General features: G+C 38.3%; 1 protein-coding gene across 1 annotated transcript in view; it reads left to right on the top strand.

Moving 5' to 3' along the window:
• The window catches only part of LOC136873786 (uncharacterized), a 788774-nt gene that overhangs the window by 218692 nt on the left and 542330 nt on the right, over nucleotides 1-27752 (top strand). The window contains exon 10 of the mRNA XM_068227569.1: nucleotides 18868-18987. Coding sequence (XP_068083670.1) covers nucleotides 18868-18987 — 120 coding nt within the window. The remainder of the gene's footprint in view (nucleotides 1-18867; nucleotides 18988-27752) is intronic.

A 27752-nucleotide genomic window follows, 5' to 3' on the forward strand; every position in this document is an offset into this window, starting at 1 on the left:
TAATCTCTCGTTTTTAGAAGACAAAGAATTCATTACTTCTTTGAAAGTATCATTCTCACACACAGAAGTGAACTCCCTTTGTATATGATCAGCTTCATTACCCGAGATCCATTTGTTTTCAACACAGACATTTAAAGCTACCCTTAGCTGTTTGCTGCTTAAAGGTTGCTTGGCTACACTTGGATCAAAACAAGAAATTCCTTTAGTCAGTTTATATGCCAGTGGTGACCGTTCCAGTATCTTCTTGCACAAAGATACCATTTCTCTTAGACAATCTGTGCGAAACACTAATATATCTCTATCATTTAATCCAGGAGTGCCACGAAGTGCTGCTCTAGCAGCATAACCTATGTCAATTTTAGATGCAGGCAGAAGATTTTCTTTACTGTCTAAATTAATTTTGAGGACATTTCCTGAAGACTGCAGTGACTCAGACTTAACAAACCTTGTCATGATATTTTTCATTGTTGCAATGAGAGATTCATACAGGAGTGGTGCAAATGGAAGATCTGTCTGAAACTGTTTTAGGAATGGTTCCAAATCTCCAACAAGAGATAATAAAAATGACAACTTGGCCTTAAGTAGCTTATTTTTAACTGAAGTTGATACTATTTTGAAGCTGTTACAGTTTGGGATTTTCTTGTCTGTGTTTGTTCCTTCCACATATTTGTCAACATTAGGTAGAATATCTATAGCACGTTCAATGACTTTCGAATTTTCAAGCCATCTTATAGCACAATATTTCAAAGGAAATACGTTTGAACCTGAATAATGTGTATAATCAGCATGTCTTGCAGGAACGTAGCAAAACAAGAAGTGAAGAGCACGAAGAAACTCGGCAATATTCCACTGGGTTTCTTTTACTGCTATTTTATATGAATTGTGCACAGTATGCAAGCCACAAGATCCAATGTTCACCAAAATAGGAGCATCTGGATCATCACTTAATAAATTACCAATATCCTGAAGGAACTTTTTATTAACATTTGGACCATCCATTGAAATTTGTAAGATTTTTTTTAGATTGAGTCCCTGCAGTGCTCGCACAAAACCATTTAACAAATCTGAGGAGGTAGAGTGACCAAGAAACACGGAATCAAAATAAGAAGTGCATACTTCATTGGTATCAGGATTGAAACCACGAACTACAAGATCCATTTGGCCCATCTGAGAAACTTTATTCAGTGACTCGTCAAAACCAACGGTGAAATGTGTGCACTTATGACACATCTCAAGAACTTGCTTATGAAAATAGGGGGCCAAACCATGAGTGATTGTATATGCAATTTTTGTTCTGTGCAGTTGAACTTTCAAAGCTATTTCAGAGTCTGGAAACATTACTGGGAACAAACGTACACTAGCTTCACTGGAACGTAAAGAATGGTGTTGCATGGTGTATGCATGCACCATATAATCTCAGCTTTGGTTACTTGCTCTCTTGAAAGATAATTCTGTAGACATCTCGTCTCTGGTGAACCTTCTTTAATGGAAGAAGAAGAATAAGAAGAAGAAGCAGAAACAGCAGCAGTGGAGTCATATGTGATAGAATTCGTTGTGGTAGCTGTGGCAGGCAGAGGACAATTTGTGTTTGCGGCCAGGGTATTATCTACTGAGTTTAAGTCATTTTTTACTTCACTATTCGAATGTTCTTTTTTAAAATAACTTGAAAGGGATGATGAGAACTGGCTGAAGTTGACACTTCTGGCATGCTTCTTTCCTACCATGTGACTTTTTAATGCCTGCCTCCCCATGTTGCTAAGAGAAAATGATGTTTTACATATTATGCAATATGCTGAAAATTTGTCCTGAGGCATGGGTTTCAACCACGTTCTGAAAGTATCATCAAGCAGCCACCTTTCATTAAACGAAGTTTTCCTTGGCTTTGATGAAGACATTGTTAGCTGAAAAAAGTAAGTATATTGTAAAAAAAATAATTAAATAGTCCTATACTCCGCACGACTTTCTTGTAAACTGACAGTTCGCAAAACAAGTGAGCACTGCCTTACCTATGCTGCCAGCACTCTACTGCTTCGATAACAGTTGATACACTCGTAAAATGTAATACCCTAGATACTATGAAAATCACACGCAAATCACAAGTGAAAACAAATTCACAAAACTTCCTAACAATATCATACACTAAAACAAGAATAGGTACATTATTATAAAGTGTAAAAGAAATAAATTATTCGCGGCTAATGACCGGCATAAGAAGGAGGTTATGGCTGATCGATACCACGGTGTCAATTTTTGCCGAGTCACATTCTTGCCGCTTGTCTTGCACGAACTATACAGGGGTATGGTACACAGATGAACTATATGGTAACCAACACACGGATGTAAATAAAATTACAACTACATTGAACACTATTAAACCTATATACCACACACGCCGAGTTAGGTAACTTAACCACGTGGTGATGTAGGACTTGTGTCTCGGGTAGAGATGGGACAGATTAAACGCAACAGCTATTTTGAAACTGTTTCGGTATTGAAACCGTTTCGAAATGTAGCTGTTTCACAAAACATCCTGTTACAACCACTGCTTCTGAAACTGTTCTGTTGCTACCTCGCTAATCGAACTATTCGTCGCTCGCTCTGCGTGACCCGGTATCGAAACCGTTTCGGAATGTAGCTGTTTCACAAACACTCTGTTACGACCACTGAATCTGAAACTGTTCTGTTCTCTGTTGCTACTTCGCTAATGGCGCTGAACCAAATACTGTATTTGCCAACGAGCTAGAATAACATAGAGAGGCGGAAGCGCTGCCTGGGTGAACCTAATAGAACGAACGTCCGCCATGTTTCCTGTGGTCACACAAGCAAGGGGACATGGCCTTTAAATGACGAAAAGTGTAGAAAATGCGCATTTTAGAATCGCTGGGGGAGAATTAAAGATCGTTGCCGAAAGCTTGAAGCATGGAAGCGAACACCGCTACTTCATCATATTGCGGCACGAGGCCTACATCACGATCAGTTGATTGTAGGGTAGTTCGAAATCATCGCACAGTGACATACGAATAGGCCTCGAAATCGGAACAAGAGCGTTACCCTGCTTTGCTGTTGTGGTTAAGCGTAAATTAGAATAAAAACGATGGACATAAATATTTATGACAGGAAACCTTAAAATCATAGGAACCTACTACAATAGGTTACAACCTCATTCTGTTCATATTTTTAAAATTATTGCATCCTCATGAGGACTGTGTTCCTTTCTTCTGTTTACCCTCCCGGGTTGGTTTTTCCCACGGACTCAGCGACGGATCCCACCTCTACCACCTCAAGGACAGTGTTCTGGAGCGTGAGACATTGGGTCGGGGATACAACTGTGAGGGAGGGCTGTACCTGCTATGCTGAACAGGGGCCTTGTGGGGGGATAAGGAAGCGGCCATGGCCTTAAGTTAGGTACCATCCCGGCATTTGCCTGGAGGAAAAGTGGGAAACCACGGAAAATCACTTCGAGGATGGCTGAGGTGGGAGTCGAACCCACTTCTACTCAGTTGACCTCCCCAGGCTAATAGAATCCCGTTACAGCCCTCGTGCCCCTTTTCAAATTTCGTGGCGGAGCTGGGAATCGAACCCGGGCTTCCAGGGGTGGCAGCTGCTCACGCTAACCAGTGCACCACAGAGGCGGCCCATGAATACTTTACCACAATAATCGTTTAGTGTAATTATTTATTATAATATAGGGGGGATATCATGTTTCTCCCATTACCATAACATACTGGGATTACTAGCTGAAAGGTAAGCTTGAAAGTTGTCCATTATGAAGTGTGGCATAGTTTTAAAAATCAAGGCAACAGACATCTACATTAAAGGCTGTATACATTTCAAAAATAGCAGTAAAATGCTGTATTTATCATACTTGGTGTACGTTTGAACGAAATAAGTGAGTTTTTGTGGTTACGTTTTCTTGGTGGTGGGCGCTCCATTTCCTTTATTTGTAAATGTGAATGAAAATTAAATAGGGCTGGAAATGTACAGAGCATAAGCAACTGAATTGAGTGGGATACCATTTATCTCTTTTCGCCATCACAACGCATTGTTCGGTTAATTCCTTGTTCTTTAAATGAAATCTGAAATAAAATTCGACAAATAATTACCGTGGCTATCCGTACTTTCGCTAAGTAAACAATAAAATGGATTTAATTACAAACAGAAATTACAAAAATGAATCTCGGCTATAATTCAGTAATACTTACTTAAAGTACGATATATCCTGGGTTTTATTACTCCGATCAGTACAACCATACGCTGAGCTTACGGCTGGCATTCTTGAAAGCGAGAATCTATGTTTTCACTTCTTAAAACTTAGGGAATTAAATTGGCATGCACGATCTCCCTGTCACCTCAACATATGCTCTCGCGCCAATTCGCTTTGTTTTGACAACCGTTAACATGGCTGCCCCTTATCAACTTGCTTCAAGCAGGAAGCGCTGATGTCGGGTATACAGCCCCTCTATGTTATTCTAGCTCGTTGGTATTTGCTATAACTACTGGCCGGTCTGCGTGCCCAACGAGATCGTCAGTGCCATCTGGCAGAACACCAATGAAACAGATGCACAAGCCCGGGGCCGAGAGCGATTTAAAAGGCTCACAATCCTTAAACCGCGAATTTTAAATACTCGAAGTTAATACGATTTAATTGACGCCTGAGCGTAGTAAAGAACAAAAAGGAAACAATCCACTGGCAATTATATACGCTTAATCGTTACCTTTGTTCCAGTATTAACGAATTCTGTATTGAAATGCAATAATAGAGAGAAATAATATTCTGTTACCTGATCATGTGGGAAATCGCCATATAGTTCAAAATTTGCTGAAATTGCAAATTCATGATATTTACTTCCCGTGAATTCTGTATGCAACACGCGCAGTGGACGCTCCTGTAATTTTGAGTTATACAGAGTGAAAATCAGGATATGGATGACTTGTGAGTGCAGTGTAAATTTTAAGTGTGTTTTTTTTGGTTCATTAACTTATTCGTGAACGCATTTTGTTTAGCACTAATAAATTATAGTATTTGAAAATGAATATCGGGGCCAAGAGGAATAAAACCAGCCCATTATGGTCATTTTTTACAGAGGTAAGGGACAGTGACCATGTGGCACAATGTGATATCTGTAGCCAGAAGCTGTCGTATAAATCATCAATAACAAACTTAAAAACACATCTAAGGAGAAAACATCCTACAGTGATAATATCAAAATCAAGTGAAAATTTTTACAGTGAAATAGTCAATGTGGATAATCCTCAAGTTTCTGCTCCCATTTCAAGAAAAAGTACTGCTTCAGGGCCACCTTCCCACTTACCTGACAATTCAGAAAATCAAAGCAATCCTCAGCAACCTCCTGTGTCTTCTTTCCTATCCCATAATCAAGATCTTCACATTCCTTCAACTTCAGTACCCACTTCAAGTGTCAACTCTTCTTCAGGGCTTAATACTACAGCAACAAACACCAGCAGTTCATCCCACCAGTCACATATATCAAGTTTTTTGACAAAGAAAATCAGTCATTCTGTTCAGAAAAGTCTCAATCACCACTTAATGAAGCTGTTTGTGCTGGATTTTCAACCTTTCTCTATAGTGGAAGACCGTGGGTTTAGAGAATTTGTGAAGGCATTAAATTCTTCATATGAACTCCCCAACAGGAAACTCCTATCTTCTAGTTACCTACCAGCAGCGTATGAGCAATGTTTCAATGCTGTCTCACAACAGCTGTTATCTACTGAAAGTGTCTGCCTTACTACAGATTGTTGGACTTCTAAAAATAATGATTCTTACATAGCTGTCACTGCCCACTACTTGGATGAAAACTTCAAGTTTATTACAACATTACTGGACTGTACACTAGCAGTAATTTGGCTACACATGTAAGAAACATAACAGATAAATTTAACTTATCTGAGAAAGTTCAATTGGTTGTCACAGATAATGCAAGTAACATAAAAAATGCTGTGAAGAATGACCTAGGGTGGAAGCATTTTGGTTGTTATGCACATACCCTGAACTTGGTTGTTCAGGAAGCTTTAGATAAAGTACAACCACTACAAGAAAAGGTCAAATCTATTGTTGCCTTCTTCAAAAGAAGTGCAACTGCAACAAGAAAGCTATTGGACTACCAGAAAGCTCACAGTGATGTTATCCCTAAAAAATTAATTCAGAGTGTACCAACTAGGTGGAACTCAACATTTTATATGCTGAGTCGCTTTGTAGAGCTCAAAGATGCAATAAAGGTAACAACAGCATTGACCAGCAACACCTTACCTGTACTCTCTGAAGAAGAATGGGAAATTTGTAAAGATCTCTGCATAGTGCTGAAACCATTTGAAGAAATCACAAAGCAGCTTAGTGGAGAAAAGTATATCACAGGTAGCGATGCTATTCCACTGACACGTGTTTTATCATCAGTTTGCAAGTCTATGCTGAGACAAAAAATCTGTGCCCCTGTGAAGTCGGTGCTGGAAATTTTAAACCAGGAAATTGCCACAAGATACCATAATATTGAGCATTCTGGAACTCTAGCTCTGTGTACATTCTTGGATCCCAGATACAGGAAGCCTGGATTTGTAGATACAACTGCTGCAGAAGCAGCAAAGAAACATGCACTGGAACTGGCTACAAAAGTATTCAGACAAGAAAAACAACCAGAAACACAGCCATCTGCACCACAAGAAGCAACTTCCAACTGTGACTCGTCAGTCTGGGAGGAGTTTGACAGAATGATTGCCAACACTCAACCACAAGGTAAGGAAAGAGTTCAATAAACTAATGTGATGTTTATTAATTTACATTTCAAGAAAATTATTTTAAATATTTTTATTCCAGGAACAGGCACATCTGGGGCTATAGTAGAAGTACAATGGTTCCTGTAGGAGGCATACTATCCCAGGACTGCGGATCCTTTGTTGTGGTGGCAAAAACACAGTCATAATTATCCACTGCTGTCAAAAGTTGTGCGAGAGAGATTTGGCATGGTTGCATCATCAGTTCCTTGCGAACGTATATTCTCGAAGGCTGGAGCGTTTGTCAGTGAGAAACGCACTAGACTAAGTCCACAACACGTGCGGCAGTTATTGTTCCTCAATGCCAATTATAGCCAGTGGACTGCATCATAGCTTCTGGGTATCATGTTACAGTATTAAAGGCAGTGTAACTGGAGTATGTAAGATACTGAAGACAGTGAAATACAGTGCAATTACTAAGCCTGTGATTTTAATTTATATATAAAATATTACATGTAATGTTGCTGTAAGTTCATGTACATTCTTGGCATGCTTGTGTATATTTGTAAATATCTCCTCAGATTATCAACTTACAATTTAAGTTACTTATGTTCCACTGTAGTGAGGCTATCAATATTGTTTTTACATTAATTCAGTTTATTGTGTCTGTCAGATAAATCTATGTAGATCATTTAACAAGGATATCTTCTGTTCATACATACAGTTTTCTGGTAATTAGTTTTCTATTATTTAATTTTAATTTGTACATAAAATATTAGCTGCAATATTGCTGTAAGATAATGTAACCTTGCTCTTAAATTATGTACGTCCTTAGCATGGTTGTAAATATTTGTAAATATCTCCCCAAATCGACTTACAATTTAAGTTACTTAAATTTCACTCTAGTGAGGCTATGTGAATATTGCTTTTATGTTAATTCAGTTTATTGTGTCTACCTGTTAAATCTATGTTGATCATTTAACAAGGATAGCTTCTATTCATACAATGAATCATATCAACTTAAGTCAAGTCAGTAGCGTAGCCAGGATCGGCCAATGGGGGGGGTTACAGTTACAAAATTAAGATATAACATAATGAAAGTGCTTGTGCGTGTCTGGTACGCTCATGCATGACTGTCATAAGGATACTGATACAAGAGTGAATTACTGTATGTGATATTCAGATTGCAATACACTACAAAATTCTTACTTTAAAATACAGAACAAGAACAATATGATCGAGGTCAGCAGTTTTATCTCAAACGGTATGTTCAGTTTACAATCTAAAATATAATTTTCGAGGCTTCCTAGAAAATAAATTTAACACATCTGTTGGTTTTACAACTATGTCTCTGTGAATGTTCAAGGGAGCCAACCCGTTGAGTCGACTTTCACTTGTGGTATTTCTGAGGTAGATTTTAAGGCGTCTTAATGTTGAAAATGATCTCTCACTGGCTGCAGTCGTGACAGGTAGGGTGGCAAACACTCTCAACAAGCAGTAGATTGCAGGGAGTTTATCTTGATCACATAAAAGAAGTTTATTGTTTACTGTCAGTTTCTATTTATTTTCTTTTTGTGAAAGGACAATGGGGGGGGGGGTTCTAACCCCCAGTAACCCCCCCCCCTGGCTACGCCCCTGAGTCAAGTACTCCAGTGTTCTGGTAATTAGTTTTATATTATTTAATCTTAATTTGAACATGAAATATTAGATGTAATGTTGCCTACTCTTTAAAAAAGTCTCATGTAGGCCTAACCTATATTCTCAGCATGCTCATATATATTTACAGTTATCTCTGCAGATTATACAAGCAGAATTTAAGTTGGTTTAAATCTGTTACTTATCTCCCCTTCTAGCGAGGCATTGTTAACATCATAGTTTTTTCTTTAATTCAGTTTATTGTGTGTCTGTCATTTAAGTCTGTGTACATCATTAAACTAGGATATCTTCTATTCATACACTGTATGTGCCCCAATTTTCTGATAATTAGTTTTCTATTATGAATGCTTATATTACTTTTGTAGGCATAATCCACCAATGTATCTAAATTTCGTCCTGTTATTAGTACTGGTAGGCCTACTCTTCACTGAGCTCAATTTGTAAAGGCACACCCCAAAATTTTGTATACAGTTCTTCTGTACAAGTCTATGGCCTTTTGGTATTAATGGATATAATAAATGTTAGTAGCATTGGGAAAGATTATTCTGTATAAACTGTAAAAACACAACCATGCTAATAAGTCATTGGACCCAGCCACAGGCACAGTCCCGGTTACTCAGGTTCCCCTTGACAATATTATAACTTACGACCGAAAATTTTCTAATAGCCGTTTGGAAAGGTATTTGTTTATGAGCAGTATTAGCATGTCTTTATACTGGTATCAAGGAGAAAAAGCCAAATTATAGTGTAAAAATCAACAGTATAATCTAACCTCAATGTTTACTTAATTGTGTAAAAGCATTAACGAGAGCATTTAAACAATATATTAAAAAGTAATCATGTTTAATTATTAGTTGTAGCTCTTGAAGCATCACTTCACTGGCAAAAACAGTTTAGTTTAATTTATTTTTATGTTAATTCCTTCTGTACAGCAGATTTTAAGTCGCTATTAGAATAGCAGTGGGCAACAACACTGTAGTAATCGTGCCATAACACTATTTGGAAGAAGCAAAACTGCTATTCGAAACAGTTATTTTGAAACTGTTTCGAGCTCGAAACAGGAACCGTTGAAACTGTTTCACACAAATAGCAGTTTAGCCCACCTCTAGTCTCGGGAACGCAGGATGGGGAGCCATTCGGAACATCTCGGAACACTTCGGCTCTCTTCGGTTCCACGAACTATAGCTGGGAGCGGCTCTTTTAGGTTCATGAACTAGGCTGGACTGGTTACTTGTGTCTCGGGAACTTCTGCTCGGGAACCCAGGATGAGGAGCCACAATCCTCTTTGTGAGGAGCCATTCGGAACATCTCGGCTCTGTTCGGTTCCACTCGAGATGTGGCGCTTCCAGGCTGCTTAGCGCGGCACGTTTTTAAGTATGAGATTCTAATCCCGTATAATTTCTTGTGGCTCAGATATTGGCTGTTAGTGTTTGTTCCACCACTTTCCTCTTAATAATATTCAGACAACGCACTGCACTTCCAACCACCGCAGAAACATGCAACTGTGATTGCTAGGCTTCTAATCTCTTGGTGTTAAAAGGTTATTTTAGCTGCCTAAAAGACCCAAGTAGGTTCTAAAATACTTTTAGGCAGCTTCAATTGTACGTATTTTAATATGTATCAATTAAAATACCGTGCCTAGAGAACCCGAACACAAACCAAGATAATTACGCCTATCCACCCCTTCAGTAATAATACCTTCAACTCACTACGGCACTCTTAATCGCACAAAAACGTAAGAATTCATCCGAAGAACACAAAGGCTACCACACGCACGTGAGGAAAGTGTTGGTGTCCGAAATGGCGCGTTATTGTAGCTAAGTCCGGCCTAGTTCGTAAACTGAAGAGAGCAGCTCACCTAGTTATAGTTCGTGGAACCGAAGAGAGCCGAAGTGTTCCGAGATGTTCCGAAAGGCTCCTTATCTTGCGTTCCCGAGACACAAGTTGATGTAGGCAATACAGTTGGCAGACAGGTTTCAAGATTGCGCTCAACCGATATAAATCGATATGAATGGTGGTTTGGGATTGACTGGATCAAGAACGAATACATACAAATATACTCCACAAACTCAAAATCTCCTAACCAACAAACAACCTTCATCTTACAGTGTGATGTCACTTTATTTTAAATCTTGTTCTCTATTCACAAAATTACATGTGATATTACAAGCTACTAGTCGTGCCTGAAAACTACCGAACCCCTCTCACGAAAGTTAGGTTAGAAACTCAACATGGCGCGGCCCACGGTGTTAAGGCGCGTTCACACCAAGATGTTTTCGTTAACTTTGTTAATAAACATTGTTAATGAACAATGTTCATGAACGTTTCTGTCTGTTAATAAACAAAATAGCGTGTTCATTAACTTTTCGAGCATGTTGATAAACAAAATTTCTTTAACTTTTGTGAATGAAACTTTATATTAACATTTCGTGTTTCCGTTTACATTTCAGTTCGCACATGCGCAAAGACGCAATTAGAACACGCAAATTCATAGCGCGGAATACAATGCTTTTTTTTTATTTTTTGAAATCGACTGTCGAATCACAAGCAAGTCGTATACACCTTACAAATACATAAGTGAAGTGTAGGAGTATTTCTCTTACATGATCCTTGGTAGAAGTCACCAGTCGCTAGGAATCTTCAAGTTATACTTAGCCCAACATTAATGCAGATTACATTCCGATAAATTTGTATCATTTCTTGCAATTTCAGACCCAATTACTGTCAACAAGAACTGAGTCTTGCGGGGACATTCTCAGAAAATTTTGAAAGCCTGCTGCATCATGAATTGAAAGTTCTGGCATAGGCCTAAGTGTCCTCTCCAAACTTAATTCTAAACGCTTTTACAATATTTTTCTTTGTCACACTTTGCGTCTGCGTTTTTCTCTAATTGCAGTCATTAAAATAATGAAAGCTACAGCTGTATTTTCTTCTTCCTGACCGTATCCATTGTAACCTCACAAACAGATGTTTTGGTGTGGACACAATGTTAAAGAAATTTGTCAACAAAAGTTTATTTGGTGTGGACACAATGTTAAAGAGGTTTGTTAACAAAAGTTTATTAACATCTTGAGAAATGTTTTCGTTAACATTGTTTATTAACTTTGGTGTGGACTAACCATTACCTACATCAGCGCATTTCATAATAATAATAATAATAATAATAATAATAATAATAATAATAATAATAATAATAATCATCATCATCATGAACACTCGAATGAGTATTAAGTTTAAGTGAATTTCGCACTTTCCTGCATTCAGTCAGTGTTTGTTGTCTTGTTTTTACATTTTACGAGGTAGTGACTATGGCACACGTCATTACACACTAAACAAACAGTCATTCGTTGGGTTGTGTAATTTTGTCTATATGCATATTTTGTTGTGGAAGCCATGTATTTAAGCGATTAGAAAAACTGAGAACGCAATATAGGCCTAATTCAACATGCTCGCCATTCCCTAACAACACAGCATATTCAATAGTAAGCAGATCATAACATTGAAAATTCAATCGATCTATCATAGTCGCTACTGCTTGCTATAGCCTATCCATATAGCTACTGATGCTATTGGTTACTTCACATTCGAAATCACACTTGATTTTTTAAATGTTTGTTCAGTTTTCTTTACAATTTATTCCTGGCATAAAAGACATGCCCTAGATTAATGTTATAAAAACTGAAAAACGTGCTTCTATTAAGGGATAAATACGGTATGACAATTTTATATGGCAGAACGAATTTCCAGATTTTTTCTGAATTCCCTGACATTTCCCGGTTTTCCAGTCATTTTTCGAATTCCCTGACATTTCCCGGTTTCCCCGGTTTTCCATACGGGTGGCCACCCTGTGGAGCGTATCTATGGAGCCAATAAAATTTTGTTAAACATGGTAATAATAATAATAATAATAATAATAATAATAATAATAATAATAATAATAATAATAATAATAATAATGATGATGATGATAATAACAATAAAGTTTAGAGGTAAGGACAAATACTAAAACTTTTGGTGAAGTGCTGGCCTGGCAAATCACTGAATGAGTTTGAAGCTTTTCCCTATAAACTTCCATTTATGTGCATGAAAACAAGTGGTTATTTTAACCCTAGATGGCCTATTAAATTATAACATATGAAAATAACGTCTATCCACGTTTGTTTGGGTTTTTTTTGGTCAAAAATTTGAATAACCTAACATAAAATTCTATGTGAAGTCGTCATATAAGGAACATGGGTCCATGTGGGTTTTGGTCGAAAGTTTATGAGACCTAACCTAAAATTCAACAAGGCCACATAGCAATCGTAATACTTCAAAACAACCATCCACGTGGTAATTTTTTTTGAGAGGGGGGGGATATAGGCTAGTTTATGAATATTTCACACTAAGTTATGCTATACCACTCAAGATGGTGTAAATGTATTTTAAACACAAATATAAATATGGCCAAAAATATATCTGAAATCGGCACTTACTTTTCAAGGTAGTCTCGGAAAGCAGGATGGTCCAGCTTAGTCTGCAGGCACATCTTCACAGTATCCTCAATGGACGTTTGTTTCTCACTTTTTTGCTATTTTTGCCTTTCTATCCATTTCTGCAAATGTGGCTTGCCGCTTGACGCCATGCTGTTCATATGCTGGTTGGGAAAACAATCGCTCCTTTAGTAGCATATGGTTTCTGCTCTTGCAGTGTTTTTCCAAAACCTATTTCTTCTTCCATTCAAGTCTTTGATTGCAAAGTTAGCACGTCAATATATCTGTATCCCTTACATAAAAATGTTCCGATTTGTAACTCTCGGTACACTGTTTCATCGACACTTTGCTTCTACCCATGGCTACCAGACAATAAATCACTACCATACTTTAAAACAGAACTGCTACTCAACACCTATGTCAAGAATAACCGACTATGATCAAGGGTGAACACAAAGTAAATGAACACGTGTGCTTGAAAGTGTATTAAGCTGTTCGATTCGTTGTTCTTTGTACTGCTCTTTGTCTGTTGAAAGATATTACACACATTGAAAGATTTAACACGCCGTAATAATTATTTCCCCTGAAATAAATAACAATATACTATGTATGTTATTTTTAAGAATGTTTCGTTTTTAAAAAGATATAAGTTTATTTCGCATAAAACCAAGAATTTCGCATTTATTTCTCATAAACTGTATACTTTCACATTCTGAACTGATTTTGCATTTTGCCGCTAATTCAAAATCACTAAAAACCACTCATAGGGGTCATATAAGATGAAGGCACATACAATGACAACGTTTCAATATATTTTGTATGTATCGCAAATACTAAAAACCACAAACTCTAATTATGGTGTATGAACGTGTGAGTGGACTAACCAATTGGGATATCGTGTGTGTGTATGTGTTTCTTACCTTGAGTCCTTTTCAATCACATTTTGCACTCAGACCTGCTTTGATCACTGTTGTAAATAGGGGACAGGAGAATGGAGAAATCGCTCTCGAGCCATCTAGAGAAATTTGTCTGCAGCCTTATTCTTTGGGTTTTTGTCCTGAATATGCTAATGGATACAAATTTTGTAATTTATCCTACTCCCGATTCGGTGTTATTTTTTGAAACAGTTGATTCAGACATGAAAGGTGAAAAAATTACTTTTTTGATAGATAATTCACATGCAGTTTCCAAAGCCCACACTCTTAAATCTTCATCACTTACATTTTGCCTTCCCCTTCTTGCCTCCTGAAAACAGGAGTAGAGTTTTTCATACATAATTTTCTAATGTTCAATCTAACTTGCCGATATACCCATATTTCCCACCTGCTTCTTCCACAAGTAAATACATAGCTCCAACTTCACTACGCTAAAGTATTTGTGGATGTGTGCAAGTGATAATCTATTTTTACCACCATTAAGCCAGAATTTTACAGCCCTTCTCTTGTACTCCATACTGATGTTTTCTCGCACACTTTTAATGGTGCTAGGAACATAATTAGAACTGGATGATTTTCATGGCAACGGACTCGTTGCATCACCAGATTTCAGGGAGTCATATTCTAGTTTCAAACTCGGACCTGAAACTTTATTTGAGATTGGCAAAAGCTTTTAACAAACAGAATCACTAGAGTCACTTTCACTGTCTCCACTGTGGATTTCAAGAGAAACTTCCTCAGTATGTTTTACTCCTCTGTGATTAGTTTCCATAAAACCAATCAGATATTTCCCCAATTCCTCTTCTTTTGAACTAATTTCTCCGGAAAACAAAAACCCTTTTTCATGGAAAAGCTTGTTACAAACTCCGGTACGTTAATAGGATTTAAAACTTCATCCTCCAAGGAACTCATTTTCACTGTCTTGCTTTCTTTAAAACAATCATCAAAACTGTTATTATTGTTTAGCGTATGGCTTATACAGACATAATCAGTAATATACATATACACATATTTACAGCTGAGAAACAAAGCAACTTGTGCTTCACAATTGAATGTCTGATTCTTCGATCCAGCGTGCAGCATCCGGAGTTAGCAGCAGGAAGTCATCCTCATCACTGTGATAGGCTCGAATCCTACATTCCCTGACGATATGACGAACAGTCTGGTGTGGAGCTCCGCAGTCACAGTCTGGATTAGGTAGCTTTTTCCACTTATGGAGAGCGGCTCTGCACCGACCATGTCCTGTTCTGATTCAATTCAGGGCAGTCCAGGTCTTGCGTGGTAGGTGGGATCCACTTGGAAGTCTGGGACCTGAGAAGAAGGTATGAAGGCACACATCCGTTGCTGCTTCCCATCTACTTTTCCACTCATCAAGAGATTTAAAATCCTTAGTATCCATGTTAGAGGCATCACGCAGAGTTGGATGGCATGATTTTAGTCTGTTAAGATTCAGAAGTGGCAGGTCACTATTCACGGGCGAGTTGGCGTAGAGGCGCGCGGCTGTGAGCTTGCATCCGGGAGATAGTAGGTTCGAATCCCACTATCGGCAGCCCTGAAGATGGTTTTCCGTGGTTTCCCATTTTCACACCAGGCAAATGCTGGGGCTGTACCTTAATTAAGGCCACGGCCGCTTCCTTCCAACTCCTAGGCCTTTCCTATCCCATCGTCGCCATAAGACCTATCTGTGTCAATGCGACGTAAAGCCCCTAGCAACAAAAAACTGTTCACGGGTAGACTAGGATTTCTTGAGATCTTGTGAAATTCCATCATAAGGGCATTAGATCGGCGTAGATCAGGTGGGATTATACCAGTTAGCAGTGGAAGCCAATGAACTGGAGTAGATGTGATTGCGCCAGATATGATGCGCATTGTGGTATTAAGCTGGGTGTCAAAAGCCTTGTATGATGACTGTTCATCCAAACAGGTGCACAATACTCGGCACTTGAGTACACCAAACTCAGGGCTGAAGTTCGCAAAGTGGTTGCTGAAGATCCCCAGGTAGTTCCACACAGTTTATGAAGGATGTTATTTCGAGACTTCAACTTTTGTGCTAAGTTCAGGAGGTGTTGTTTGAAGGATAGTGTACGGTCCAAGATGACACCAAGGTATTTTGGGTTCCAGTTATGATGAAGAATTCTCCCTCTGAAACTAATATTTAGTTTCACGTTCGCCAAACGATTATTTAAATGAAAGCAAGACACTTCTGTTTTACTCGCACTGGGTTGGAGTCTCCAGATTTCGAAGTAATATTCCAGTAAAGACAGGTCTTTGGTCAGAATCTCTTCAGTTGTCTCCATTACCTGATCTTGTACAGCTAGAGCCAAGTCATCGGCATAGCAGAATTTTCTGGATGAAATGTCAGGAAGGTCAGAGAGATATAAGTTGAACAATAATGGTGAGAGAACTGATCCTTGGGGCAATCCGTTGTTTAGCTTCCTCTCCTTGCTTATCTTGCATCCAGTAATTACTTGGAACTTCTGATCACTTAACATGTTGTTAATCAGTTGAGCCATCTTTCTGCGTTGTATGATACGAAGAAATTTGTAGATAAGGCCTTCCCTCCATACAGTGTCAAAGGCAGCAGTAAGATCAGCAAATGCTACAGATGTTTTCAGCTTCATTTGATATCCTGCCTCAATGAAGGATGTAAGAGACAATACTTGGTCACAGCAGCTACGTCCTGGTCTGAAGCCTGCCTGTTCAACTGGAATATGCTCTAGGATTGCGCTACTTATTCAGTTATATATATCAATTTTCAAAAAGTTTGTAGCAGCAGCTAAGAAGGGCGATGGGTCGATAGCTTTCTACCTTGTTGCTGGGTTTGCCAGGTTTCAGAATAGAAATTATCTTTGCCTTCTTGAACTCCAATGGAAGTTGACCAGTCAGCAGGATGTCAGTGAAGAACTCTGCCAACCATTTCTTCACATATCCTCCCAAATGAATAAGAAATTCTGGATGGATGCCATCGAAACCAGGTGACTTAAAAGGTTTGAGGTCCTTCAGTCTCATGTCAACGTCTAAAACTGTGAAGGGACGTGCATATTCAGATGAGGGAGATGTTGTCTTTTTCAAGTCACGAAGCTGCCGTCTGATATGTTTGGTATGTTTCTTGTCGGGAGGCACTCTTGATGTGGTAATGATGTGGGAAGCAATTTGGTCAGGTGTTACTCCTGAAGGTTTCCTGCATACTGATCCACTTCCTCCCAATCTCCTCAGAAGACTCCATGCTTCCCTGCTTGAGTGGGTAAAGTCCATACATTCAACTGTGTCTGTCAATTTCTGCCTTCGAGATAAGTCTAAGCTGGTCAAAAGTTCTGTAGCTATCTCTTGGTCACTACTTTGCTGGAATTGTTGGTACAGTGTTTCACTTTCATCACTCCATCCTGGGATATATTCTTTTCGATATCCTCTTGGCATACACTTTTTAGCTGTTGTTACTGCACCGATGAACCGATGGTAGTTCTTATGAGATGGAGGGATCCAGCGAATGCACTTATCCAGTTCCCTCGAAAACTTTGCCCAGTCAGCTTTCTGGAAGTTCCATCGAGCATGTGGAGTTGATCGTATGACAGGGACCGTGCAACCAATTTGTATTATTACAGGTCTGTGCTGGCTGTGGGGGAAGGCATCTATCACTTTTCTTGTGGCTTTAATCGGGAAACCTCTGTCATTGCAGGTAACAAAACATAAGTCAGGATTAGAATCCTTGCTCCAAGCAGCTGACCTGAAAGTACCTTGATCTTTGGCATCGAACACTAGATGAAGATTGTTCACTTCAGTCCATTCTGCAAGCATACTTCCATTCTCATCATTGTCAGAGTATTTCCAAAATTCATGGTGACTATTGAAGTCCCCTATATAAATTGCAGGATGTTCTGCAGTTTGTAAGACAAAATAGGGCCAGGGTGTTATAGTGATATCATGCACTTGTATGACAACCGTATGTATATCTTCCTCCACATTAACAGATATTAGTGAAGCCTTGTTTAGGTTGCTCTGAACATACGTAGCAATACCATATACCTCGTGATAAGTTGCGCCAAGAGCAGTATATCCAGGAATTTGACCTCTGCTTCGGAATGCTTCTTCGTTGGAAACATGAGTTTCCTGAATGGCGACAATGTCGATGTTATTGTCCAACAGGAATTTTGACAAATAGTCACACTTTGCCTTGCTAATGCTCTCGACATTCAGTTGTAGGAGTCTGATAGATGGTCCAATGTTTCTCGTTAATGAGTTCTGAGAAGAACTGTTTCTATTATTTCGTCGAAAATATGTCATTGCCAGGAGATCTTGTGGATAGTCTGGCTGCATGTTTTCACTGTTGCTCAGTTAGCACCACCCAGGAGGCACGTGTAGGGCAATTAGAGGTTAAATCTACGGACGTGAGCAACGCTACCTCCCTCAAAACTGTTATGTTATTGCTGGATGCAGGGAAACACCCTACGGCTGACTATTATGTGTGGTTCTGCTTATCACTGGCCTTGCATACCTGGGCTGTCACGCTGTCCGCTCCAACCAACATGTATGGTACTTGCGCTACTTCCTATTGATTGATATGAGAGATTTGCTACATGATTTTGGAGACTTGCAGTTACATCTGGAGGCTTATTTTCCGCATGTCCTCTTATTGTACAAGGATTGTGTCAACAAGGTTTCAAGATGGGTTTTGACATGTCTTACCTGTAAAACCAGAGCTAACAGGTTTCCACTTATTTAGTACTATTTATTTTAACCTAAAAAGTTACATATATTTGATACTAGTATCAGTCTTGCTAGAGACCATCAGTCAAGAGTTAAGGTAAGTCATGAATTATAATAGATAAAATTTTAAATTTATGAAACAAGCATGTGTTGCTGATATTCGTTGCAAGAGAAGTAAAGACTTTAATGATAAACACTCATCACGATCACACGTCTTGTGCAAGTTCCTGTTACTTCTCATATCAGAAGTAGATATAATTATATCTGAGGTAAATAATATAAAGTAGGACAGTAGAATAAACACTTAGAAATGTAATTCATAGACCAATGACCAATATTGACTAATTGTAGTATATTCTTTTCTCTCATTGCAGGCCCTGTTGCCAGAAATATAGCAACAACTTACCCTAGTCCAGACATGAAGTTTGAATGGTTATTGGATGGATGGAATTATACAATATCCAGAAATGAACTTGTGGATTCTTCACCAAAAAGTAAGTAAAGATACTTCCACTCCACATGGAGAAGGTGCCTTAAAGTTAGAGGTACTTACACTAACTGTGAAAGGCAAAGAACATTATGAACCTGTGTCCTAAGTCTAGGAAATTCTGTTCAGCCACACTGAAGGTAGTACATTACTCACTATCATTTCCATAAGGTTATAAAGTATTAATGAAACTGGCCATACTCCTTCCAGGGGAACTATTGTAGGGATGAAGAAAGATATATAGAAGAATGGTGTTTAATACACATTTCACATGCAAGGGTTGTTCCTGGTATTAGAGACGACGTACAGTCCCATACATGCCCAATTGGGGTCAACTCTGTGATCGCCCCTTGAGAGCGATGAAGTTTAGGGATAGTGTCTTATCTCTTCCTGCTGGTGTAAAATTGCTTGTACAATACATGGTTGTATTGAATTTTACAATGCAGAACTTATCAATTACTTTACAAACTGCTTTACATTGTACCGACATAGATAGGTCTTAGGGCGACAATGGGATAGGAAAGGCCTAGGAGTGGGAAAGAAGTGGCCGTGGCCTCAATTAAGATACAGCCCCAGCATTCACCTGGTATAAAAATGGAAAACCACAGAAATCTATCTTCTGGGCTGCTGACAGTGGAGTTTGAACGCACTATCTCCCGGATGCAAGCTCACAGCTGTGCGCCCCTAACATTTCATGATTGATGCATCTGTAAGTTAATACTGTTCATTACTCTTCATCCATTCCGTAACTTTGATTTCACTAGCATTTTTACATCCGGGTATGTGTGAGATTAAATCTGATAAGTTTGGTTGGTCATTATCATTGCTGTCATCGGAGATACTGTCAGCAGACGCATGATTCTGCTAACCAATACACTACATCCTTCATTGTTATCTGTTTGAGGAAGTTCGTGATGTTTTCCTCAAGTTCTGTTGCTTCTAGGAGTGAATGTAGAAGGTGGTGCCAATACGTTTTATAGACATTCCAGAATGCCCTGATCCATAAGTTTAATCAAACTTGTTACATTAGGGGGTGAAAATAAAGCACAGATAATGTCATATACTAGTTCCTGTTCATCTGGATGTGACCCTGCATTGTCCAGCAATAAAACTGCTTCAATAGGCGGACCCTTTTTTCTCAAAAACATTTTAGTCTCAGGCACGACAAGAAACGTGCGTTATCTCAGTAGAGGGGAGTGTAAGGACACAGAGTCCTGAACTACTTTTCTTTACTATTTAACGTTTTTAGTTTGTTGAAGTTGGTAACATACGTGTACATAGCAACAAGCGTGTTAGTCTTGTTTAATGATGAGTTGTTAATAGTGTCAGTGTAAACACTTAAAGTACGGTAATAAAAGGTCTAGGTGGACGTGAATATTATATTGGACCACATCCAGACAATAATATTAACAAGAGTGGTACAGGAGTCTCACTACAATGACATGGATGAATAAGTAGGGAATGAAGTGCTGTAAAAAGATCATTTCAAATTTGCAAAAAGAAAAATTCAAATACTGCTTGGATTTAACAAAGCCTCAGATTTCTGAGAGTCCACTGTAATAGCAATAGGTGTTGTGATTTTAGAGTTTTATACACTACAACAGTTAACACAAAATGTAAATACAGCAGGACACTGAACTAAATAACACATACCAGAATGTATGCCAGAATGTATGCAAATTTATGAAACTAGCCAATTGTTGCATAGGCCCTACCTATATTTTGATACTGTTCAAAAAAATCTTGTAAATTGTAGAATGCAAATAGCAAAGTGAAAATTGTTGTCAACAACACCAAATTACACAGTTCTTTTCTATGTACTAGTCTGTCATGTTAAAAGATTAATAATTTAAAATTCAAATATTATCTATCTATCTATCTATCTATCTATCTATCTAAAAACAAATATGTTACAAGGAACTACTCATACTTTAGGCCTAGAAGACAACCTTATTTTGCCTTTTGTGCCCATGCACATGCCTAGGAGCTTCATATACTGTCAGCATACGGAAATAAATTTTGCAAAAGTACATACTATTTCCCTTTACAATAACAGCTCTGGTGAAATAATTTAATAGCAAACAAGATTCTGTTCTGATGGTAAAGGAACATAGCAGGATATCATTTGTGTCTTTTACATGAGAAGAATATTTGAGTCATTTCCATGTTGGTAGTACCTTCTTTACGACAGGTTTCCTTGACACCCAAATGTTCATATTTAACATTAATTTTTCGTCTGTTGCTTATATAATGTGGCCTTCATTGTTACTGAAAATGATAATAACATTAATAACAAAGCAGAAATCACATGGAGTGTCAAGGGGTTGTGTATTATTATGTGTGCTTCGCAATAGTTCAGCGACACCAAACCAGTAATTAAACCTATAAAGAGGGAAATTATACACATACTCAGCTCGAAAAATAAGGTGCCAAAGAAATAATTTTAGGCGCCATGGTGACCTGGCACCTGGGATTTGTTGTGCCCTGATGTATGGTGCCGGTACTGTACTACCATAAAGTTTCTAAGCTTCTTTCATGTTCAGTGACAAATTATTGTATTGTTGTGGCAATTAAATGAGTATTCACAGCACACCTACTGAACTACAAAGTTTTAGCACTCATTTAAATGCTCCATAAACCACTGGAACTTGCATTACTTGTGTTAGTCTACATGAATAGTCACATCTGGGTTACCTTGATTCACTCGGATACATTCAAACACTACTGTACACTGTCCGACTTTCACTTGTTTCATTACCATAATTAAAGAGTTGTAGCTCTGTGATATGCTGTTCAACAGTCTGCTCTTATACTCGCACTTTATAAAAATGTTTCAGTTCACGTACTTAACTGGGGAAATATCAAAGTCACAACAACCGTACACGGCTATAAAATGTAAGTCCTTACTGACTCTGCGTACACACAAAATAATCAATTAAATACCCTCTGCGTGCTGCTGCAGTCCTACAGCAAATGTTCAAGTATAATAACGAGCTGCCTTCTCTTATACAAGTGTCATGACATAATCTTCACTTTATAATAAGATAGGAATAGGAAAGGGTCCACCTATTCAATACACATGTGTCAAAACTATGTGTATATGTAACAAGATTAAATATTATATCTTACAAGTAATAAATAAATCAGTCAATCAGTCAATACTGATCTGCATTTAGGGAAGCTGCCCAGGTGGCAGATTCCCTATCTGTTGTTTCCTAGCCTTTTCTTAAATGATTTGTGTCACAGGTGATCAATATAGTGGAAGTGGAAAGTGTTTTTGAAGACTTTATTTGTAAAGTATGATATAATGTTTTATTTGTAATGACCTAACCTGTACTGTGTAATATTTGTAACATATGTATTTGTAAATAGTAGATTTCTATTCTGTACTTACTGGAAGTATCTAGAAAATTGTTGAACAGGGTGTGTGCCTTTTGTGGGTTATGTTTTCTAGAAGGAATTTTCTAACTATTCTGGAAATGGAAGATTCGCGAACGTGTGTATTCGAGAATGTTAGTTAAAGTTCGCGACGGGAGTAGGAATTGTGATTGGTGAACCTAGGAGGGGATGGGCGGACTCATGCATTCTGATTGGCTACTCCAAGGCCAGAGTTTTCCTATATATAGTGAGCGAGGCTGCGTTCGCGAGAATACGGTCTTGTCTTGGCCTGATCTGCCTTTAGTCTGTGTTGGTCTGCGTCGTGTGCGACGCCTCGCTTCTGGGATGGCGCACCTTCGGGTAAGCACTCTTGAATTCCGTCCGGCTAAAATTTGCATAATGTTCGGTTGCAATTTCGTATAGGAGTCTGCCCTAGCCTAACCTAGATTCGCCAAATTAATTATTTACGACGCCTTAGCTTTTCTGCTGGGGTTCCCTGTTTGTTTTCGAGGCATTCCCATTTCTTACTTCACTAAATATGTAGATTGTAATTTAATATATTTACCTTGGGGTTTGCCTCGGGTAGTTCAGTGTTTCTTGATATACGATAGAGTTTAGGAGAGTACATTCACTTCACTGTAAATTGTAATTGTTTTTACGTCGCTTTTAATCTACTAACTTGCATTGTACTACTGGATTTGTAACTAGTTGTATAGTTGGTTTGAAGTTTGAAACTCATAGTGAAGCCCATTATCAAAGAAGCTTTAAGATATGTGTATCATGGAGCGTATAGTTCGTAAGTTGTAAATTGGTGGATTTTGTTCAGAAAGTATTTGTAAAATTTTCACTTGTAAATAATATTTTTCAAATTTTAGGATCACGGCGAATTATTTCAGAATCTGCAACCTAAGCCATATCCATGCCCTCACAAGATCGTAGTTCCTTCCATTTTCCTGATTCATTGTCCACTAGTTGGCCCTACTGATATTTCGTATTATGTTGTTGTTGGCAGAGATCCGCGTAGGCCAGCTGATGTTTCTCTGAGTGTATATTGTTTTCCGATAGTGTGTAGTTGCTCTTACTTCTCTCCTTTATTGTGTTTAGTACTAGTTTTGTGTAACAACCTTAGTAAAGGTTACAATTTCAAAGAAACTGGAAATTTATTGAACATCTCTCTTGGTAAATTATTCCAATCCCTAACTCCCCTTCCTGTAAACAAATATTTGCCCCAACTTGTCCTCTTGAATTCCAAATTTATCTTCATATTGTGATCTTGCCTACTTTTAAAGACACCACTCAAACTTATTCGTCTCCTAATGTCATTCCAGGAATGAGTTAGCTGGAAAATTTATAATGTCCAATAACAGACCATTTATATTGGTATTACATACCACTTGGTCAAGCAGCTCGTCTCCTTTCTCCCAGTCTTCCCAGCCCAAACTTTGCGACATTCTTTAATGCTACTAATATACTAAGATAATATACTAAGATGGTTGGGGAGACAGACGAACAAAGACCATGACTGATTATATAATCATAGAGAAAGAACACTGGAAGAACCTTTTAGATGTTACAGCCATGCCTGAAGAAGCCTTAATGGAGATCATAGATCATAGAGATCATAGGAAAATTGAAAGTGAAAAAGATTGAAAAACCCCTATTAAGAAGAGAGGAAAGAATTAAAGTATGGAAGTTCAAGGAGAAAAGCATATACCGGGCGTAGAGGCGCGCGGCTGTGAGCTTGCATCCGGGAGATAGTAGGTTCGAATTCCACTATCGGCAGCCCTGAAGATGGTTTTCCGTGGTTTCCCATTTTCACACCAGGAAAATGCTGGGGCTGTACCTTAATTAAGGCCACGGCCGCTTCCTTCCAACTCCTATGCCTTTCCTATCCCATCGTCGCCATAAGACCTATCTGTGTCGGTGCGACGTAAAGCCTCTAGCAAAAACAAAAAGAGAAAAGCATACAAGAAGAATTTCAAAGGGAAATAATACCATTGGTACCTAGGACGGAGATGGGGAATGTTGAAGATGAATGGAAAGATTTAAGGAAGCACTGGATGGATGTGCAGGAAAGGCATGTGGTAGAACATCAGGAAATGTGAAAAAACAAAGAGTCACACTGGTGGAATGACAGAGTAAAAATTAAAGTGAAGGAAAAGAAAATGGCATGGAAAGCATTGGAATACACTGAAGACTGAAGAAAGTAGAAGAAAATATGTTGAGGCAAAGAATTTGACCAAAAAATTAGTGGGGAAGAAAAGAGGAAAAGCTGGGCTCTCTTCACACAGAAATAACAGATGATACAGAGGGCAGCAAAAAATTACTCTATGTTATCTTAAGAAACAAAAAGAGAGATCAGGTAAACACCAGATTTGTGAAGGATGAAGGAGGCATAATAGTAACAACGCAAGAAGAAATAAGAAATAGATGGGGAGAGTATTTTCAGAAGTTGCTGAACTTGAGAACTAATGGCAGTCATTCAATGGATGACCAGGAAAGGCAATTAGTTGATGAAGAAATGGATAAAGAAATTACAATGAATGAAAGATGAAGAATGTAAAAACCGCTGGAATAGATCACATTTCAGCGGAGATGATAAAGGCAGCTGGAGCTGTAGGCCTGCAGTGGACATTTTGAGTTCTCAGGATTGTCTGGGAGAATAAGGAGGTCCATGAGGATTGGCAAAAAGGAGTAATCATCCAAATTTTCAAGAAAGGTGATAAGAAAGTATTGAAGAACTACAGGGGAATTACTCTGATATCCCATGTTGCTAAGATAATGGAGATGATACTGGAAAGTAGGGTGTTGAGAGTCGAAAATCAGATACAGGAAAATCAGTTTGGTTTCAGAAGTGGAAGGTCAACAATAGAGCCCATTTTCAATATGAGACAACTAATGGAAAAGCAATGGGAGTATGGGAATGATATGGTGATGACATTCATTGACATTGAAAAGGCATATGACAGTGTCCCCAGAACTACAGTTTGGGACAGTCTGGTGCAAAAAGGATTGAACAGAGATTAATAAAAATGATCATGGCAATGTACAAGGAATGTTGTAGTTGCATGCAAACACAAGTTGGCAGGACAAGTTGGTTCAAAATAACTAGTTGGCTAAGACAGGGAAGTGTTCTGTCGTCAATCCTGTTTACAATAGTAATGGATGACATCATGAGAACAGCAAAAGATATATATGGAGCAAGAGAAATGAACATCATGTTATTTGCAGATGATATTGTGATTTGGGGAGAAGAGGACATGAAGGTTCAAGAGCAGTTGGATTTGGTGAATGTGAAGATCAAAGAATGTGTTGAAAATAAGTGTAGAAAAAAGTAAAACTCTTGTTATGACTATAGGGGAGAAGGAAGGGAAAGATCAGATTGGACTTGCAGACAAGCCCCTGAAAGTAGTGGAGACGTTCAAATATCTGGGGAGTGAATTAATGGAAAATGCTCAACAGGATGCTGAAATTAGTGAGATGATTCAAGCTGGAAGCTGTTTCTATCATAGTGTAAGAAACATATTATGGGACAAAAATGTGCCAATGGAAGCAAAGGAAACTATGTACAAGATATATTACATACTCATAACAAATTACAGAGCAGAAACGGACAATGACAAAGAAGGATGAGAGTCAAATACAGGCAGCCGAAATGAAGTTTTTGAGGAGTATGATACAGAAGAGTAGAAGAAACAAAATACGGAATGATAAAATCTGGGAAGAAATTGGAGCGGAAAAAAATGAATGATAGAATAGAGAAGAGCCATCTGAGATGGTTTGGATACTTAAAGCAAATGAGTGATGAAAGAATGCCAAAAACGGTGATGGAAATGCAAGGAAGGAGAGGCCGTGGATGACCACGTTTGAGATGGAAGGACACAATCTAATGCAGTATTATAGAAAGAAACCTGGAGTGGGACACAGTGTTGGAGGAGGAGTGGTGGGAAGACGGAAGAAAGTGGAGAAGAACCATATTTGCCCCTACCCGGCTACAGCTGGATATAGGAAAATGATGATGATGATGGCTAAGATAATGCATCAAAAAACAGATTTGTAGTTTTTCATGCTACACGTTGACATAGCATCATTTAACTAGACAATTTTACCATATTTATACTAGAATACAGCAAAACAAACAACGGGAAGACAATGGTTTTACCCTGCGTATTTTTATAATTGTCATCAAGGACTCTAGATTTTAAATGTTTTGTTTTTCAGGGTTAATTTCTCAATAATTTGCCAATTTATGGTTAATGTAATGGCTGAGGATGACCTCATAATGTGAGGTCGAAACTAGTCCATATGATGTTTATATTATACTATAGTTTACATCATTATATCACATGTGTATCTTATTATATGATGATTACTTGTCAATGCAGATCAGTATGAAATTTCTCACATTTGATAACCTTCACTTGACACTGGTCGCAATGAGCCTAAAAGTAGATCTGACGCCCTTGATAACATAAAATAGTAACTTGTAGAGTTATTATGAGACTGTATAGTTGACTATGAGACTATTCTCATTGTTTCAAGGGCCTTCTTTTATATCACATTCAGCATAGCATTCTGTTTAGAACTATGTTTATCTGGCATCAGCTGCATTACCTGTGGCCAATGGGATTGCTACTTCTATCCCACATAATATAATTGAAGTTGTTAGTCGAGCAATCAAACAAATTTCTTTCGACTTAGCTCCTGTGCCCGACTGCATCCTCTCAAGGACCATTGAACATTTACATATGACATCTGTTCTACAAGTGGTGATAGATATAATGCTTGCTTCAGCTTATGTACTTCGTAACAGCTGATGGCAGAGCTGTTGAGAATCCAACCAGCCTTATGGCTGAAGACTGAACATACATACAAACTTGAAGACAGTAAAACAATTCTTGTAGAAAAAGGTGGTCATATAGGGGATATGAGTAAGTGGAGATCAATAAACCTCAAATCAGTAGTTAGGCGAATCATCAATAATTATCTTAGGTGTTAAGTCGATATAAATCTGAATCATACAGGCTTTGCTCCATGCATCTCAGGATGTATAATGTATACACTAAAAGAGTTTACTAAAACAGTTCTGGCAAATCCGTCCGACCGTTCTACTGGTCCGATAAGCTTCATTTCTGTTTTACTCTCTCCGGAATTACCTGCTGGTGTATTGTGAGACATTGATAGGTCTGTAAGTTCAGCCAACTTTGAGTAACCATAAAATCAAATCATTAAAAGATCACTCCAATAAGGTATCAAGTCGACTAGCCTTCTGAATGACCATTAATAAAGTGTAGGGACAAACACTTGAAAATGTTGGTAGTCTACTTACCCGCACCAGTACTCAGCCACGGCCAATTGTATGTTGCACTATCTCGGGTAAGATCATTTGAAAAT

The sequence above is a fragment of the Anabrus simplex genome, chromosome 5, assembly GCF_040414725.1.
Source record: "Anabrus simplex isolate iqAnaSimp1 chromosome 5, ASM4041472v1, whole genome shotgun sequence".
In the NCBI taxonomy this organism is placed as follows: domain Eukaryota; kingdom Metazoa; phylum Arthropoda; class Insecta; order Orthoptera; family Tettigoniidae; genus Anabrus; species Anabrus simplex.